Below are 17,305 nucleotides of genomic sequence, written 5' to 3'. Positions count from 1 at the left end.
GGGAATCGACAGAAGCTCACTGCGCCGGCGGGGATGACGGTCATAGAGGGGAGCTGAGCTCTCATGACAGAGCTGGGTAAGCAGGCGACGTCTGGAAGGCAGGAGACACTCCAGGGTGTCTCTGAGTGCCCCTTGGTCCTGGAGTAAACACCAACAGAAAACTAGAACCACCCAAAACAGGCATAGACCCTTGGGGTCACTCCATCAGACAAAGAGCCATGAGCAGCTGAGGTGGTGGCTGGGGACACGGGGATGTGGAGTGCGCAGGGGACACAGGCGCCGGCTACTGCCACGTGGCTGCCGTAGTAACGAGAACCTCATCCTTACCTTCACGCGAGGTACACCTGTACTAGTTCCACCCGCCCTCCTTCCTCCCTGTTCCTCTTCCACCCCTTCTGTCTAACGTATGTTAACAATAGCTGACCTCACACCCCAGTGTTTGTCATGAATGCTCACACACTCTCTCTGAGATTGTTCAAGTGTTCCACATTCTTAAAGAGGACATATTGTTCAGTTAGAGTCCGTACCACCCAAAGACGGATAAAGTGATGTGAAACGTCCATCAGCCTCTTCTGGAGAGATTAGCCTCTTTGTAGCCAGGACACTTGCATCATATCAAGCAGAAGCATGATTTCGCCTTTGTTTTTACTTGGAGGTTAAGAGCGGTTTAAAGTAGAAGGTGTGGGCTTCCCTGGTGGAGCAGTGGTTAAGAGTGGTTTAAAGTAGAAGGTGTGGGCTTCCCTGGTGGTGCAGTGGTTAAGAGTGGTTTAAAGTAGAAGGTGTGGGGCTTCCCTGGTGGTGCAGTGGCTAAGAATCCGCCTGTCAATGCAGGGGACATGGGTTTGATCCCTGGTCCAGGAAGATCCCACATGCCGCAGAACAACTAAGCCTGCGTGCCACAACTACTGAGCCCACATGCCGCAACTACTGAAGCCCACATGCTCTAGGGCCCACGTGCCACAACTAGTGAGCCCACATGCTGCAACTACAGAAGCCCGCGTGCCTAGAGCCCATGCTCCACAACAAGAGAAGCCACCGCAATGAGAAGCCTGCTCACCGCAAAGAAGAGTAGCCCCTGCTCGCCACAACAAGAGAAAGCCCCTGCACAGCAACAAAGACCCAAAGCAGCCAAAAAAAATAGTAGAAGTGTGTGTGTGTGCCGAGTTGCCAAGGAGCCTCTCTGCTAGGGATTCTGTTGTTAAGCTGGGAATACGTTTCCCAAGATCCCCTTCCCTGTATGGTTTGGGTCAGAGTTGGGCAAAAGAGGAACTTGTGTGAAGTTGGAGACACAGCAGTGGGTGGTGGCTGCTACTCTCTGAAAAGGCTGTCGTGGCCACACGTGGTCGCTGACGGAGCAGCCGCGTCCAGCAGAGGCAACCTGCCTCTCACTCACTCTCTGCCCCCTGCCCTTCATCCACCTGCTGGCCTCCAGGCCGAAAGAGACCTTCTGGAGCCTCCCAGGCAATAGTGTCCCCAACACTTTCCTCCTGGCACACACTTTCCTTTATTTTTAACGTTCAAGTAGCTTTCTTTTTTTTCCACATTTTTAAAGACAATCTACATATTTATTTATTTACCTATTTTGGCCGTGCTGCTGCGGCATGTGGGATCTTAGTTCCCTGACCAGGGATCGAACCTGCATCCCCTGCATTGGAAGCGCAGAGCCTTAACCACTGCACCGCCGGGGAAGTCCCTGGCACCCATTTTCTGATGCTTGCTTTCTAAAGATTTCGTTTATGTTTCAGATCAGATGTCACTTCCCAAAACAGTGAACCTCTAGTGATCACTCTAGAAGAAGAAACCCTCCCCCTGGACCTCCCTGGTGGTGCAGTGGCTAAGAATCAATGCAGGGGACACGGGTTCGATCCCTGTCCGGGAAGATCCCACATGCCACGGAGCAACTAAGCCCATGTGCCACAACTACTGAGCCTGCACTCTAGAGCCCGCGAGCCACAACTCCTGAGCCCGCGTGTCACAACTACTGAAGCCCACGTGCCTAGAGACTGTGCTCCACAACAAGAGAAGCCACTGCAATGAGAAGCCCGCGCACCGCAATGAAGAGTAGCCCCCCCGCTCGCTGCAACTAGAGAAAAGCCCGCGCAGCAACGAAGACCCAACGCAGCCAAAATAAATTAATTAATTAAATAAAATTTAGAAACCCAACATTTGAAAAAAAAAAAAGAGGAAGAAGAAACCCTCCCCCTCATCTCTCTAGGCCATCATCATGCTTTATTGTCTTCACAGCACTTATCACCACTGGAAACTATTGCTTGCTCACATGTGCCTTTGCCTAGGAAAATAGAAACTCCATGAAAGAAGGGACCGTATCTGCCTTGTTAGATACTGTGCCCCTTAAGTCTCTGGCTCACAAGGACCCCAGGTATCTATTGGCTGAATGGGCACATGGTGGAGGACCAGGGGGCAGAGGGAAAGCAGTGCACACACGGCAACATGGAGATATGCATTTTTATATATGAGGTCTGGAGAGACACAATGAGATTTACAGCACAAAACTATTGATATATGTTTAAAATACACACGATGTGATGTATATCTTAATGAAGGTGCAGATAACATGGACATGGAAAGGGGGTTGGAGGAGGGGAAAGAACAAGAATGGGGTGGGGGAAGGTTTGAAGAGATGTAGGTGTTGCTCACAGGACAGATGACAGATCGACAGAACGGTGGAAAGTGGCCAACTTGATTCTATGCCCCGAGATCAAAATAAAAGGGAAAAAAGGGTAGTGTGGCAGTGTTAAGACTGCAACTTCCTGGATGATCTTGCCAAGATGAGGTGGGGTCCACGTCCCCTCCTCTCAAGGCTGGGTGGCCTATGACAGCGTGTGGCAGAATTGGCATGCCATGACTCTCCAGGTGCTTTGCCCTGTTTGCTGGAGCCCAGAGGCCACTGCCCTGGAGTGGCCGTACCCTGGTGCTCTGGTTAGTCATCCTGGCCAAGCTCAACCATCCCTGCCAAGGCCCTGACACGAGGGTGCAGAAGTCTCCAGATGAGTCCAGCCCGGCCACCGGAGTCACCGCCCCCAGCTGGTCACGTCTTCCCACCTGAGGCCCAAGACATCCTGGGGCAGAGGAGAGCTGTCCTGCGGGGCCCCATCGAAAGTCCCGAACCACAGACTCCAGGAGCTTAACTAACAGTTGCTTTACAACCCTGATGCTGGGTGGCTCGTTACACAATAACAGAAAACTTTAACGGATGGAGGAAGGGACAGAGAGAGGAGTCAGCCGGGCAGCTGGGCAGAGGGAGGCGTGGAGGAGATGACAGGGCAGGCAGAGGTGGCGGTGGCCCAGGCAGGAATGGGAGCCAAGTGGGCAAAGTTCAGCATCGGCCCACACTCCCCTCCCACCTCCAGCTCGGCAAGAGCCACACCTCGGACCCCAGGCTCAGGTCAGAAACGGGAGGGCTAGGTTCCCCCCTGCCCCCTTCCAGACAGCCGGGGCACCTCCTCTTCATCTTCACCCTGCCCTCAGTGGAGGCCGCCAGCTCGCCCTTCTGCTGCCGCTGTCCGCCTGGCAGCCAGCTCAGACCCTGGCCCTCCACGCTAAGTCCTCTGGTGGCTGCGCGTGCCCCTCAGGGTGAAGCCAGGTGCTTTTGAGACCCTCCTCAGTCTTGCCTGCATGGAGCCTGTGCACCCACGCGCCCCCAGCCCCCCTGACCCACCACCATCACCTACCCTACTATGTCTCTCCCCAAAACTTCCTTTTTCTTCTTCCCATGTTGTCTGAGCCCCATTCCTTCTGGCCGCATTCTTAGCAGGAGGCTTACTCCAACTGCAAGCCCAGGCTGCCCGCATCCTTCCCCTCACGTTCCCCAAGCTCCTAGTGTCTCCCCATCACGCGTCCCTACACCCTTCTTCTCCGTGTCCCCACTGTCCCCCGACCCATAGCCTGCTCCTCCCGCGGCCTCCATCACTACACCCCGTGACCCCGGGTCCCTATGTCCCCCGGTCCTATGCACCACTCCTTGTCTCGTGCATTCTCTGCCCCTTGACCCCTGTCCCCGGTCCTTCACACCTCCGCATACACCGCATCCCGGGTCCTCCGCAACCCCAGGACCCCGCGTCCCCGCGGTGCGCGGGCCGGCGCGCCCAGGTGGATGCGCGCGCGTTGCGTAGAGACCAGCGGCGGGCACACCCTAACACGCCGGCCCCGCCCCCCGCGCCGTGGATTGGCTCCCCTCCGGCTGGCCGGGCCCGGATTGGCTCGCGCGGCGCGGTGGCCGGGCCCGTTTCACGGTGGGTAGCACCGCAGCGTGGATGCTGCTCCGTCCCGCCGAGGCCCCCAGGAGCTTGGAGCCCGAGCGGCCAGGCGGGGCCGGGCGGGGACACCGCCGGCAGCCGCTCCGCCGCCCACCCCGTGCCCTCGGCCAAGGGCAGCCCGGGGCCGCGGCCGCACCCTGGGGCCGCGGGCGGCGGACAAAGGACCATGCAGGGCCGGGGGACGCGGCGCGGGGCGCGCTGGAGCTGGGGGCCGCGGCGGCGCCGCTGAGCGCGGCCCGGGGCGGAGACGGCCGCGATGCCGTGGTTCCCGGTGAAGAAGATCCGCAAACAGATCAAGCTGCTGCTTTTGCTGCTGCTGCTCACCTGCGCCGCGTGGCTCACGTACGTGCACCTGAGCCTGGTGCGCCAGGGCCGCGCGCTGCGCCAGCGGCTGGGCTACGGGCGAGGTACGGGAGGGGGCGCGCGCCCTGGGGGCGGGGGGCGGTGAGGGTCGCGATCAGCGCGGGTCCCGGGCCCTCCCATCGCGCCCAGGCCCGCCCGGAGACCCCGTCCGCCCTTCCCAGCTCGGCGACATTGGGGCAGGGGGCGCGGTTCGGCTCAGCCCGGCCAGAACGCCGATGACGTCAGCAGTGACGTGCGCGACCCTCTTGGGGAGCGTCCCCGAACCCCGGCGGACGCCGGGGTCTGGCCTGGAGCGGGTAGTGAGTGACGGGGTTAACGGTGGGCTCCTGGGGAGATCTCCGCTACCGGGCCCTGCATGCTGGGATTTCCGAGAGGCCAAGTCTGGCTGCGCCTCCGACACGTGCCTGCTTAGCAGAGCCTCGGTTTTCGCATCTGCTGGGGAGGGGCAGAGACCCAACCTCAGGACGGAGAGAGAGGGGACTGGCGGGAGGGAGCTGACCCTTGCAGTTGGAACGCTTCCTGGAGGAGGTGCCCTAGGTAAACCTGTGATCAGGGACTGAGACGCTTGTGTGTTGAGGCGGGGTGAGGCATGGGGATAGGGATCCAGCTTGGGGAGCACCGAACTGCCTGGAGTGAACTCTCCCAGGCTCCTCGAGCTCACGCTCTAGTGGGGACAGACAGTGAACCCACAAATCAGGTCCTGGTGAGCGATGTGGGGAAGAGTTGGGGAGGAGTCCTGCCACTTTAGCTAGGGGGATCCCAGAGGGCCTCTTGGAGGTGGTGACTTTTGACACACACTTGGAAGAGGAGGAGTAGAGTGCTGGGGGGGGCGGGGGGGGGCGGTGATGAGAGAGAGAAGGAAGCACCTCAGGGCAGGGATGGTCCCAGCCAAGCTGCTCCTGGCCCTTCTCAAGGAAGAGAGGTGTCCTTAGGATGGGTGGTGAGAATCTTGCTTCCCAAAGACTCAGAACCATGATCTTGCCCCATGAAGTCCTGGGCCACCCCACCAAGGGGTCCAGAGTTCCCTGTTCAGCCCCACAGCTGGCACCACAGACACCCCAGGCCAGGGGTCACAGGCTTGTCCCACCCCACCCCACCCCCAGAGTCCACGCATCTCACAGCTACCACACCCTCTAGGGGCCCCCAGCACTGTTCAGTCCCTCATAGAGGCCCCCCAGCTACCATCAAATAAGGCAGGACCCCGGAGCGTGACCCAGTGACACAGACGTGACCAGCCTCCTGCTCAGCTGCCCTGTGGTTTTCTGAGCAACCACAGTCCTCCCTAGCCTGACTTCCCGGGCAGCCGGCGAGCCTAACTCGGCAACCGCGAGGGGGCGGAGGTGTGGGAACCCCACTTCTGAGGCCTCCTCTGCTCTCAGCTGGACCAGCGAGGAAGCTGTACTTGCTGCTCCTGGGTGGGCAGGAGCTGTTCAAGGTTATGGAAGATCAAACCCCCAAGCAGCTCCTGCCAGGAGCAGACCCAGCCGGGGCTCTCGCCCCCGGGGTTGCAGCCCCGCCTCCTGTCCCGCTACCTGGGCTCCCACCAGGGCAGGGCTTGTGGGAAGCTGAGCAGCTGGACATGTCTGAGGCCCTCCTGACTGTCCTGTCAGCACTGTGTTCACTCCCGCCAGAAAGGCTACCTTCCCGGGGTCCAGCAGCCAGGAGGCAGGAGGCCCGTGTGGATCTCGCTGTGCTGGGGCTCAGCCCCTGCAGGACAGTGATGGCATCCTGGCTTGGGACCCCACTGTGGAAGGTTCCCAGTACCCACAGAGTTACCTTTGTGGGCAGGCAGCATCAGGGCCAGGCTGTGGGGATTTAGGGGCTCACCTCCCAGCTGGACAGGTGACAGTGACTGGGGGGGAGAAGCAAGTGGGCAGGCACCACCGGAGCCTCACAGGCACGAGACCGCGGGCAGCCCCCTCCCCCAGAGAAAGGGCCCAGGCCAACTGTGTCAGTCCAGGAATCTAGCTCCTGGGGTCTGGATCGAGGGACGGGCATAGACTTTGAAGGCCAGGCTTGGCCCTGGAGGAGAGGGGTTCCTGGACTGGGGGTCCCCAGATGGGAGCACCAGGGGAGGCAGACGTGGCACACAGTGAAGCCTTGCCTTCGGAGGCTCAGATCCCAGGGTATGGAAGCCCAGGCCCACAGCTTAGGGAGGAGGTCTGGGAAGCAGAGGGAGGCAGGGGTGTGGAGGTGGTCTGCCCCAGGCTTGGGGAGTTAGGGGGGTGCCAAGCTCTAGAGGTGTCCACAGAAGGGATCCCCAGGGGGACAGTCTCCCTCCGGGGCCGCCTTGGCCCCATGTCCTCTGGAAGCTGGACCAGAGTGCCAATCCCTCCTCTGCCCAGGTGGGTACCAGGGCTCCTTTGGTCCTGAGCCCTGGCCTCAAGGGCAGCAGGTGATGGGCCGGGGCTGGCGTAGCCTCAAGACCACAGTGCCAGCTCACCTGACAACAAGCTCCAGCACTAACCCTTGGCTCTCAGTTCTGGTAAAGGAGTCAGACACCAAACACTCCAGCACACAGGAAAAGTGCTGAGGGCACAGAGCAATCCTGGGGGCCTTCTTGGAGGCAGAGTCACTGATGACAACAGCCCCACGGGTGTGTGTGTGCAAGCATATGTGCTAGCATGTGCACACACATAACTGCTCCCTCATGCCAGTGGGGGCTGGGAAAAGCCAGGTGGGGGACTCAGGCAGGCAGGGGCCGTCCCCACGGAGGTGGGATGTGGGAGAAGGGCCCAGCCGAGAGCACTTCCAGCTGTAGGGTGGGGCATCGGGTAGCATGAAGGGGCAGACGTGGGGAGGGAGGGCTTCAGTGGAGACACCACTGGCCATCCTGACCCCAGCGGCAGGGGCTGTGGCCTTGGAGAGCCTGGACCCCAGCCCCGCCTCATGTGCCGCCCACAGATGGTGAGAAGCTGAGCGGTGTGACAGATGGCCGGGGCATCCGGGCTGCACTGTCCACACAGAGGGCAGAGGACTCCAGCGAGAGCCGTGAGGAGGAGCGGGTGGTGAGCAGGGCTGTGGGGAAGAACACCACAGCACACACGAGAGCCAAGGCCACTCCTGTGCCGGTGGCCTCAGGACCTGTAGGCCGTGTGCACGGAGGACACAGCGGCACACTGCTCCACCACGGAGCATGGCCCCAGCCTGGGCGGACGCATCTGGTGCACGTGGGGTGGCCAAGGGTCTGCTCGGGTGGGTGTGCACGGCCGGGGCGTGATGGAGTCAGGGCTTCGTGGCTGCACGCGGAAGGGATCTCTGTGAAGTGAGCCGGCGGGTGTGGCGGGCTGTGTCGCGCTCTGTGTCTGGTGCGCGTGCGTGTGGCTGTGGGGCTTCTTCCTGCCCTCACGTTCCTCAGCTTTGACCCTGGTGCCCCTTCTCTCCCGTAGCCCGAAGGTCGGGACCCAGACGCGCTGTTTCCCTGGGGGGCTGGAAGGCCACTGTCGCTCAACCTCACCCGTCAGGCGCCCTCGTGGCGGGAGGAGGTGAGCTCTGCTCAGTGGCTCGGCCTTGGGGAGGGCCGGGGGCAGCTGTGCAGAAGGTAAGCCCTCCTCCCACCCCCAGTACAAGGGGCAGGTGAACCTGCACGTGTTCGAGGACTGGTGCGGGGGCGCCGTGGGCCATCTGAGGAGGAACTTGCACTTCCCGCTCTTCCCTCATGTGAGTGCTGGGGTGGGGGGCGGCCGGCCCGCAGGTGGGCGGGGGCCTTGACGTCAGAGGCCGCTGCCCCCCCAGACTCGCACCACCGTGAAGAAGCTGGCTGTGTCCCCCAAGTGGAAGAACTACGGCCTCCGGATTTTCGGCTTCATCCACCCGGCAAGAGATGGTGCGGGGGGACGAGGATGTTGGGGGGCAGGGTGTCATGATGCCCCCACCGACCCCTGAGCCCTGTCCTGTGGCCTAGGAGATGTCCAGTTCTCCGTGGCTTCGGATGACAACTCTGAGTTCTGGCTGAGCCCAACCGAGAGCCCGGCGGGTGCCCAGCTGGTGGCCTTTGTGGGCAAGGTACCCCCACGCGCAGCCCAGCCCCTCCATCCACACCCATTGTCTTCGTGGGCCTCCTGCGGCTTGGTCACCTGTCCCCTCCAGCTTCTCAGGAGTGGGGACTGGATGGGGCTGGTGCCCCAAGGAGAGGGTGAGCCCCCTGTCCCTTCTCTGTTACCCTCCAGACTGGTTCGGAGTGGACAGCACCTGGAGAATTCACCAAGTTCAGCTCCCAGGTGTCCAAGCCCAGGCGGTGAGTGACTGTGGGAGTGTGTGCATGGGTGTGTACCCGTGTGTGTGTCTGTGTGTGAGGACTAGGTGACACGTGCATGCGTGAAGCCGCTGTTGCTATGCTGCCCCTCAAGCCCCACCTCCTGTAGGCTCCCCATCTGTTTGGGGCTTCTGGGGCATGGCGGGCCCGCCCCCTCACTCCTCCCGTCCCCAGGCTCATGGCCTCCCGGAGGTACTACTTTGAGCTACTGCACAAGCAGGATGACCGCGGCTCGGACCACGTGGAAGTGGGCGTGAGTGCGGCTGCCCTCTGAGGGCTTCTGGAGACCCCACCTCCCCTGCCCTGCCCTCCTCTTTCCGGCCACTCCCCGCAGGACAACGATGTGGACCCCGCCCGCCTCCCCCAGAGAAGCTTCCCATCTAGCTGACAAAGCAGGTGCTCAGGGACGGGGCTTGTGCTCACAGAGGAAGCGACCCTTGAGCAGATTCTTGAGAGCTGAGAGACATTCACAGGGAGACCAGTGGGGAGAGAATCTAGGGTGCAAAGATGAATTCCAGGTCTCGAGAACAGCAGAGGAATGGAACCACCTGGAGTCTTCTGGAACTCCAAGCAGTCTGGTGGCCAGATCCAGCAGGGCTTCCTCCTAAGGATGAGGCAACTGGATCTGCATTTCAGGGAAAACCCTCTGGCCACTGCCTGTTGGGAGGGATTTTCGTGGGTGGCCAACCATCGGTCCCTGAACCAGGGAGGTGGGAATAGAAGAAGTGGAAGGTCCAGGGGAGGGGGGGCGGTGCGGAGGGAGATGCCCAGCGACTGAGAGCCTGAGCCTGGCTGGGTGTGGGGTGATGACCAGGGTGGGCTAGGGGGTGGTGGGAGGTTGCAGGTGTCTGGTTTGTGTGTGGTGGGTATCACGCCGGCTCAGCTTAGCAGAGGGCCCAGCCTGCAGATGCAGATTTGGGGTGATCTTGTGGAAGCCGGGGGAGTGACTAAGGGCCCAGGATGAGCTGGGAAGGGAAGAGGGCCTGGGACAGCCCCCAGGAAGCCCAACATGAGAGCGGTGGGGGAGGGAGAGTCTGCAAGGGAGACTGGGAAGGCACAGCCACAGAAGTGGGGGAAGTGGGGATGAGGAGGTCCAGCGGGGAGCTGGGGGGCCAGCTCTGACCTCCAGAAGGGCAGTGGCTGCAGAACCGGGGGGAGGTGGGGGCAGAGGTCATAACCAGAAGGTCCGGAAGCACCCAGGGTGTCAGGAAAGGCATCCTTACCTGCCTCCAGGGACCCCAGCCTTCTAGGCCTCTCCAGCTTCCCTGCTGTGCCTTCTCAGGACCGCTCTCCCATCCACCCCCCCACCCCAAGCTTCCTGCATCCGTGAAGGGGTTGCCCCTACTAGTTCCCCAGCCCCACGTCAGGGAAGATTCACTCCCCCCTGACCCAGCTGTGTTCCCACCTTGACCCCCATCCTTTGGCCCTGACCACCCTCTCCAACCCCCAGTGGCGAGCCTTCCTGCCGGGTCTGAAGTTCGAGGTCATAGGCTCTGCTCACATCTCCCTGTATACAGGTGCGGAGCCCAGTGCCTCTGGGGAAAGGGGAGGGCTCCTGATGGGCGGTCTCTTTGGGGTGGTGTCTGGATATGGGTGAGGAGGGATCTCTAGGAACTCCTGGGGTCCCCACACGTCCTCTGCCCCTAGATGAGTCAGCCCTGAAGATGGACCACGTGGCCCACGTGCCCCAGTCTCCAGCCAGCCACGTTGGGGGGCGCCTGCTGCAGGAGGAGCCCAGAGCTGACATGCTGCGGCCGGATCCCCGAGACACCTTCTTCCTCAGTGAGAGGAGGCCCCCCGGGGTGGGGTGGGGTGGGGGGCGGGGTGGGGCAGGGCAGGGGTTCCAGGTCACAATGTGACCACGCCTCCCGCAGCGCCTCGGGTGGAGCCCTGGAGTCTGGAGAATGTGCTGGAGCCCTGCACCTACGCCCCCACCTACGTCGTCAAGGACTTTCCCATCGCAAGATACCAGGGACTGCAGTTTGTAAGTGCCTCTCACCAAGGTCTTCCCTGAGACCCAGACCTCCCTCTTCCCAGGGTCCCCGGAGCCTCCTCCAGGCCCTCTGGAAGACGCCCCAACCTGAGCCCTCTGCCCGCCCCAGGTGTACCTGTCCTTCGTCTATCCCAATGACCACACACGCCTGACTCACATGGAGACGGACAACAAGTGCTTCTACCGCGAGTCGCCGCTGTATCTGGAAAGGTGGGTGGGTGGTGCCCAAGGAAGAATGGGCGGGACCTCGGCCGAGCCTCGTCTCTGACGCCCCGCCCCTGCCCCAGGTTTGGGTTCTACAAATACATGAAGATGGACCGGGAGGAGGGGCAGGAAGACGAAGAGGAGGAGGTGCAGCGCCGAGCCTTCCTCTTCCTCAACCCAGACGGTGAGTGCCCCCCGCGCCCCCCACCCCCTCAGCTGGGCCCGCCCTGGCGCGGCAGCTCACCCCACCCGCGCTGCCCACAGACTTCCTGGATGACGAGGACGATGGGGAGCTGCTCGACGGTCTGGAGCCCACCGAGGCGCCCGGAACGCAGGGCGGCCGCCGGCTCGCGGCCCCCACCGAGGCCCTGGCCACTCCCGCCCTGCCAACGCCTCCCGCCCCCCTGGGCCGGCCGACCCCCCGGCGCTCGCGGGCGCTGAGCTGGGCCGCCCGCCCCCTTCCCCTCTTCTGGGGCCGTGCCCCTCCCCCCCGCCCAGCAGCCGCGGCCGAGCGGCCCCCGAAGGTGTATGTCACGCGGGTGCGGCCGGGACTGCGGGTCCCGCCCCGGGCCCCGGCACCGCTCAGCCCACACGGCCCTCCCCGGCCACCTTTCCCTGGCGTCTTCCTGCGCCCCAGACCCCTACCCAGGGTGCAGCTGCGCGCGCGCCCACGCCCACCCCGGGCTCGAGGCCACAGGACCGGCGGCCCCCAGGCCGCAAAGCTGAGGCCCCCGGCCCCGGCGCCGACCACCCAGGGGAGCCGAGAGGGCCAGGCACGCGAGCCGGAACTCACGGCCCCCACCACGGACTCGAACTATTCGTCCGAAGCGCAGCCCGTGACCTCCTTCCTGAGCTTGTCCCAGGTGTCCAGGCCACAGCTGCCCGGGGAGAATGAGGAAGAGGAGGAAGGGGACGACGAGGAAGGGGCGCAGGGCGAAGAGGCTGCGTTGGAGGACAGCGAAGAGAAGGCCGGCCCAGTGCGCGGCCGCTGGCGCGAGGACGCTATCAACTGGCAACGCACGTTCAGCGTGGGCAGCGTGGACTTCGAGATGCTGCGCTCGGACTGGAACGACCTGCGCTGCAATGTGTCGGGGAATCTGCAGCTGCAGGAGGCCGAGGCCGTGGACGTGGTGGCTCAGTACATGGAGCGGCTCAACGCGCGCCATGGAGGGTATGAGGGAGGGGCGCGCGTGGAAAGGGACGGCCTTGGCCTCCATGGGACCCTCAGACTTCCCCAGGGTTTAACGGGGCACTGCTCTGGGAATGGTACACACACCCCTCCCCCCCTGCCCCCCCGGAAGTGTCTTCTCACCCTTCTGGGGCCCCTTACTGCTCAGGGCCCCCGTCCTGTGCTAGGAGCCTTTCTCCCATCACCCAGGGCTGGCTCCCCTGTCCTGCACCTCTAAACCCCACACCTATTACCTTGGACCTGGACCTGAGGATGGATCTGAGCCACCCAGGTCTCTCTTCCAGATAGAGACACACATGAAGGTCAAGCTAAGAACCCCTGGATCCCTCTCCCCACTGGCACCTCGCTGGCTGGGGTCTTGGTCCTCAGGGGAGGGCTCAGGGTTCCTGCCCCACTGGCCCTTCTGGTCTCCCCCAGGCCCCAGGAATCCAGTCTTGTCTCCACCCCAAGCAGGTATGGGGGTTGGAGAGTGGGGGCCCCAATTTGACCTGAGGGGAGGCCCTGAGGGGTTCTCAGAGCTGTGCTGAGCCCTTAAGTAGGAGCAGGACCTGCAGAGACAGGCAAAGGCTGGCCAGGAGGCTGGTGGGCAGAGGACAGGCCTCATGGGCCTTGAAGGCCAGGTGCAGGAGTCATTCTTCTTGCCTCTGATACACACAGTTTGGAGCAGGACGCAGGTTTGGCCCATCTGGTTCATAGACGAGCGTATGGCTGTGTTGGAGAGGAGGGGGTGGAAGGGGGAGCCCATGACTGACAGGCTTGGTCCAGGGCAGCGATGGCATGGCCTGGACCCTTGGCAGGCGCTGGGGTAGATTGATTCTAGGTGGCTGAGAAGGCAAGCCTGCGCTTGGCTCTGAGCTTCCTGAGAGCAGCTCATCGTCCCATGGGCATGAGGGGGTCTGTCCAGCAGAAAGGTCATGGCTGCAGCCCCACCTTCCCTGAGCTGTGCAAGGGTGTGGGTGGCCCCAAGGAACGAGAGCACAGACCCAGAGCGTTTAGGGCAGAAAGTCCCTGATACTTGAGAGCATGGTGGGGATGGGCAGGGGGTGAAGGGAAGAATCTAGACCCCTGGGAGGTCACACCGGTAGGCTCCGATGGTGAGGGATACTGGCTGCAAAGGTGGAGTGGGGGGACGTGCGGCAGAAGGGAGAAGTGACCTAGTCAAGGGCAGGGCCCTATCTTCCCAGGCCAGGGCTGGGGAAGAGCCAGCGGCGGAAGTCCCGGAGGCTTCTTCCCCAGAGATCAGGGCAGCCCCTGCGCTGGTTCTGGGGGGGCAAAAATGAGGCTTCTCAGAGGAGGCACCCAGGACCTTGGAGAGGAGGGCAGGGAGCCTGGGGCGAGCATCCAGGCAGGGGACACCTAGGGCAATGACCCCACGGGAAGAGGCAGCTTGCGTATCTAACCTGAGGGGGTATTGAGGCCACAAGGTAGACACCGTTTACCGGCTTAGAATTCAGACGTCTGAGCCTCGGCCTGTGGGCCGTGGGCTCCCCTAAAGGTTTCTGAGCGTGCAGCTGTGGACAGAAGTGGTGGCACCGAGGAGAGGACTGGCCTGGGCTTGGGGACGCCTCCCTTGTGGGCTGCCCCACGGAGAGGGAGCCCCGGCGTGTGGGCCTGCCTTCTGAGAAGGGGAGCGCCCCAGCAGGCCTTGAGGTGTGGTGGGGGACGGGGGACGTGCGGCACCCCACCCCACGTCACCTGAGTGGCCACCTCGTTTCTGCGGCTGGGGGCGGCTTGTGGGAAGAATGGGGTTGGAGTCGTGGACGCAGCTTCAGAGCCCGAGGGGGCTGACTGGGTCCCACCCCGCAGGCGGTACGCTCTTCTGCGCATCGTGAACGTGGAGAAGCGCCGGGACTCCGCGCGGGGAAGCCGTTTCCTCCTGGAGCTGGAGCTCCAGGAGCGCGGCGGGCGCCGGCTGCGCCTGTCTGAGTACGTCTTCCTGCGCCTGCCCCGGGCACATGCCGGCGACACAGATGGAGACGGGGAGAGTCCTGAGCCCGCTCCAGCCGTCTCCCCAGCCGCCTCCGCGCACCCCGACGGCCGCCCGGAGCTCTGCCGGCCACTGCGCCTGGCCTGGCGCCAGGATGTGATGGTGCACTTCATCGTGCCAGGTGCGTGGGAGTGGGGCTGGCCGGCCAGCCACCTGGGATTGTGGGGGGGTGGGGGGTGGGGGGCCTTGTCCAGCAGGCCTTATGGGGAGGGGGGGAGTGCCACTGGTCCTGGGCAGGGTACCGCCAGGTCGGGTCCAGGTGGGTTCAGTATCCCCATCCTCCTCCAGTGAAGAACCAGGCGCGCTGGGTGGTACAGTTCCTGGCAGACATGGCTGCGCTGCACGTCCGTACAGGGGACTCTCGCTTCAGTGTCATCCTGGTGGACTTTGAGAGCGAGGACATGGATGTGGAGAGGGCCCTCCGCGCGGCGCCACTGCCCAGGTAACGGTGCCCCCCCACCTCCCAGGGAGGGTCAGGCACAGCTTCCCTCCTCCCGGACAGGCATGGGTTTTCCTGCCCCCGCCCCCTGCCCCAGAAATGGGTGGCTATGACTTCCCACCCCATATCCCCTTCCTCCCCCAGATACCAATACCTAAGGCGAACCGGGAACTTTGAGCGCTCCGCGGGGTTGCAAGCTGGAGTGGCCGCGGTGGAGGTGCGTGGGCAGGATGGTGTGGGTGGAGAGAATGAGATGGGGGAGCGGGGGGGCCCTTCCGGAGGAGAGGGCGAGGCTCAGGCCTCCCCGCTGTCTCCAGGATGCCAGCAGCATCGTTTTCCTCTGCGACCTGCACATCCACTTCCCCCCCAGCATCCTGGATGGCATCCGCAAGCACTGCGTGGAGGGCAAGCTAGCCTTTGCGCCTGTGGTCATGCGGCTGGGCTGCGGGAGCTCGCCAGGGGACCCTCACGGTAGTGCCCTGAATGCCCCTCGGTAACGTCAGGGGTCCCACCCACGCCAGGGCAAAACCCAGGCCCCCGGGGGCCTCCCAACCCACCACTTCCACTCCAAGGGCCCCATCAATGCCCCTTATAACGCCTGGGACTCCTTGTGGCCTCTAGGACCCCCAGAGTGCCCAGGACCTCAAGTCCTCCCCCCAGTAACCCCAGGGCCATGCTCGGCCCCTAGGAACCTTCTCCAACACCCAAGTCATGCGCAGGCCTCCCAGGTTATGACCAACACATTGGAGTGACCCTGAGAGCCCTCCTGAGGAAGGGCTTGCAGGACCCGGCGTCTGAAGGGCACCCCATCCCCGCCAGGCTACTGGGAGGTGAACGGCTTCGGCCTCTTTGGGATCTACAAGTCCGACTTCGACCGCATTGGAGGCATGAACACCGAGGAGTTCCGGGACCAGTGGGGAGGCGAGGACTGGGAACTTCTGGACAGGTGACCACCTCCCCCCAGCGGAGACTGCGACTTCCACATCCTCCGCCTGTGGGCGGGAGGGGCCTCACGAGCTGACGGGACTCTGCTTTCCTCCCCCTCCGACCCCCAGATCTAGGCCTAGAGAGCTCCTTGGACCCCACCCCACTCCCCTAAACCCCTTCCCAGCTCCAGGATCCTGCAGACTCAGGGAAGCCCTTGAACCAGCTCTGCCCCCAGACCCTGCAGGCCTCTCCTGGGTCCCTCTCCTCTTGCTGGGCTTGGACAGTAGTGGAAGCCCTGACACCCCAGGCCCTGGACCAGAGGCGTGAGCTCTTCCATTCCAGCCCACCCCCAGGGTTCTGTAGTCTAGGGGCAGCCCTGACAGGCATGCCCTCCCCCTGCAGCCCCATTCACCCCCATACCCCCAGTCTGGATCACCCCCCAAAGGTCCTCTGGGCTGAGGGGCAGCCCTGACTCGCCCTCCCCACCCAGGGTCCTGCAGGCAGGGCTGGAGGTGGAGCGGCTCCGAGTGCGGAACTTCTACCACCACTTCCACTCCAAGCGCGGGATGTGGGGCGTGCGCAGCCGCAAGGCCGCCCGGAAGGAGGCCCCTTGAGGACCAGCGACCCCTCCCAGCCCCGGCTGCTGTCCTGCCGTGGCAGCTGGAGGCCAGGCTCTGAGCCTGGACCCTGGGGACCCGGCGGGGCTCATCCGGGGGCACAGCCACCACCCGTGCCTGCCCCTCTCTGGCCCCCCAGGCTGCTGCCCCCTCTGTGGCCGCCCCACCTCCCCCCAGAGAGGCGGCCGTCGTAGCCGGCGGGGCCTGGGCTTGCCCCCCACGCACTGTGCGATGATTTCTGTGAAATTTTGCTGTAGCAATGACATTGTTTCAGGATTTCCAAGAGTTTTGTCTGTTCCGTTTTTTATTCAGAATGAAATGAAATATTTTTTTTAGTTCTGACTCATCCTCTGGGCCTGGTTCTCTTGAGAGGGCAGAGGTAGGCCCGGGCGGCAGCAAGAGACCCTGCACCCGCGGTGGCCCTGGGCACTGCCTGCTGCTGACTCCCTTTCCTGACCTGAGCTGCAGCCGCCGTGCTGACCGCACCTTTCTCCACCCTCGAGACCACTCACCTCTTCCCGCACTTTCCCTTTGAGCTTCTGTATCGGGCCCTGGAGGCAAGGGGGTTGGGGACCCTTCCTCACCACCCTGTGCGTGGAGCCGCCAGTCACCAGCGTGGCATGAGGCCTTTCCACCTGCGACCGTCTGCTTAGTCCCCTTTGTTGTGAAAACAGACCTTGGATGTCAGTCCTGCGCCACCCTCAAGGATGTGGGAACACTAGGCACCCCGGGGTGGCGGGTGACATGCTACAACCAGGTTGGGGTATAGTTAGGACTCAGTTGCCATAAATGGAAAGCCCAATGCACACTGGTTTAAACACAACGGGGGGTTTGCTTGACTTGTCTCGTGGAAGTCCGGGGTCAGGAGCCCCCTGGAGAGTCAGACGGACTGCATGATGCTGCCGAGGGCCCCCCCCCTTCCTTGGGGTCCCAGTCACGGCAGGGAGGCCAGTGCTCTGCCTGGCACCGGGCGCGCTTGCCCATATGAGTTCCTTGCAGCTGCTGTAACAGATTTCCACAAACAAAATGGAATTTCCTGTCTTATGGCTCTGGA

General features: G+C 63.0%; 1 protein-coding gene across 7 annotated transcripts; it reads left to right on the top strand.

The window, feature by feature from the left end:
• The first annotated feature begins 4,352 nt into the window (after nt 1–4,352).
• Nucleotides 4,353–16,571, top strand: B4GALNT4 (beta-1,4-N-acetyl-galactosaminyltransferase 4). 7 transcript variants are annotated; one of them, XM_032638710.1, is made up of 20 exons: nt 4,353–4,684; nt 7,545–7,648; nt 8,030–8,125; nt 8,205–8,300; nt 8,376–8,466; nt 8,548–8,645; nt 8,810–8,877; nt 9,070–9,148; nt 10,346–10,412; nt 10,543–10,677; nt 10,770–10,879; nt 10,998–11,098; nt 11,176–11,276; nt 11,357–12,263; nt 14,088–14,389; nt 14,557–14,710; nt 14,852–14,924; nt 15,025–15,178; nt 15,436–15,653; nt 16,125–16,571. In XM_032638710.1, exons 1-20 carry the CDS (start codon nt 4,534–4,536, stop codon nt 16,443–16,445), a joined length of 3,426 nt encoding a protein of 1,141 aa, XP_032494601.1. In that variant the 5' UTR covers nt 4,353–4,533; the 3' UTR covers nt 16,446–16,571. The 7 variants fall into 7 exon arrangements, with proteins under 7 accessions (XP_032494601.1, XP_032494602.1, XP_032494600.1 ...); XM_032638711.1 differs by having other exon boundaries at nt 8,545–8,645; nt 15,078–15,178; nt 15,527–15,653; XM_032638709.1 differs by having other exon boundaries at nt 8,545–8,645.
• The last annotated feature ends 734 nt before the right edge of the window (nt 16,572–17,305 follow it).

This window comes from Phocoena sinus, chromosome 8 (assembly GCF_008692025.1).
Source record: "Phocoena sinus isolate mPhoSin1 chromosome 8, mPhoSin1.pri, whole genome shotgun sequence".
Classification (NCBI taxonomy): domain Eukaryota; kingdom Metazoa; phylum Chordata; class Mammalia; order Artiodactyla; family Phocoenidae; genus Phocoena; species Phocoena sinus.
Note: the sequence above shows the minus strand (reverse complement) of the source record. Positions and strands in the feature narration are given on the sequence as shown.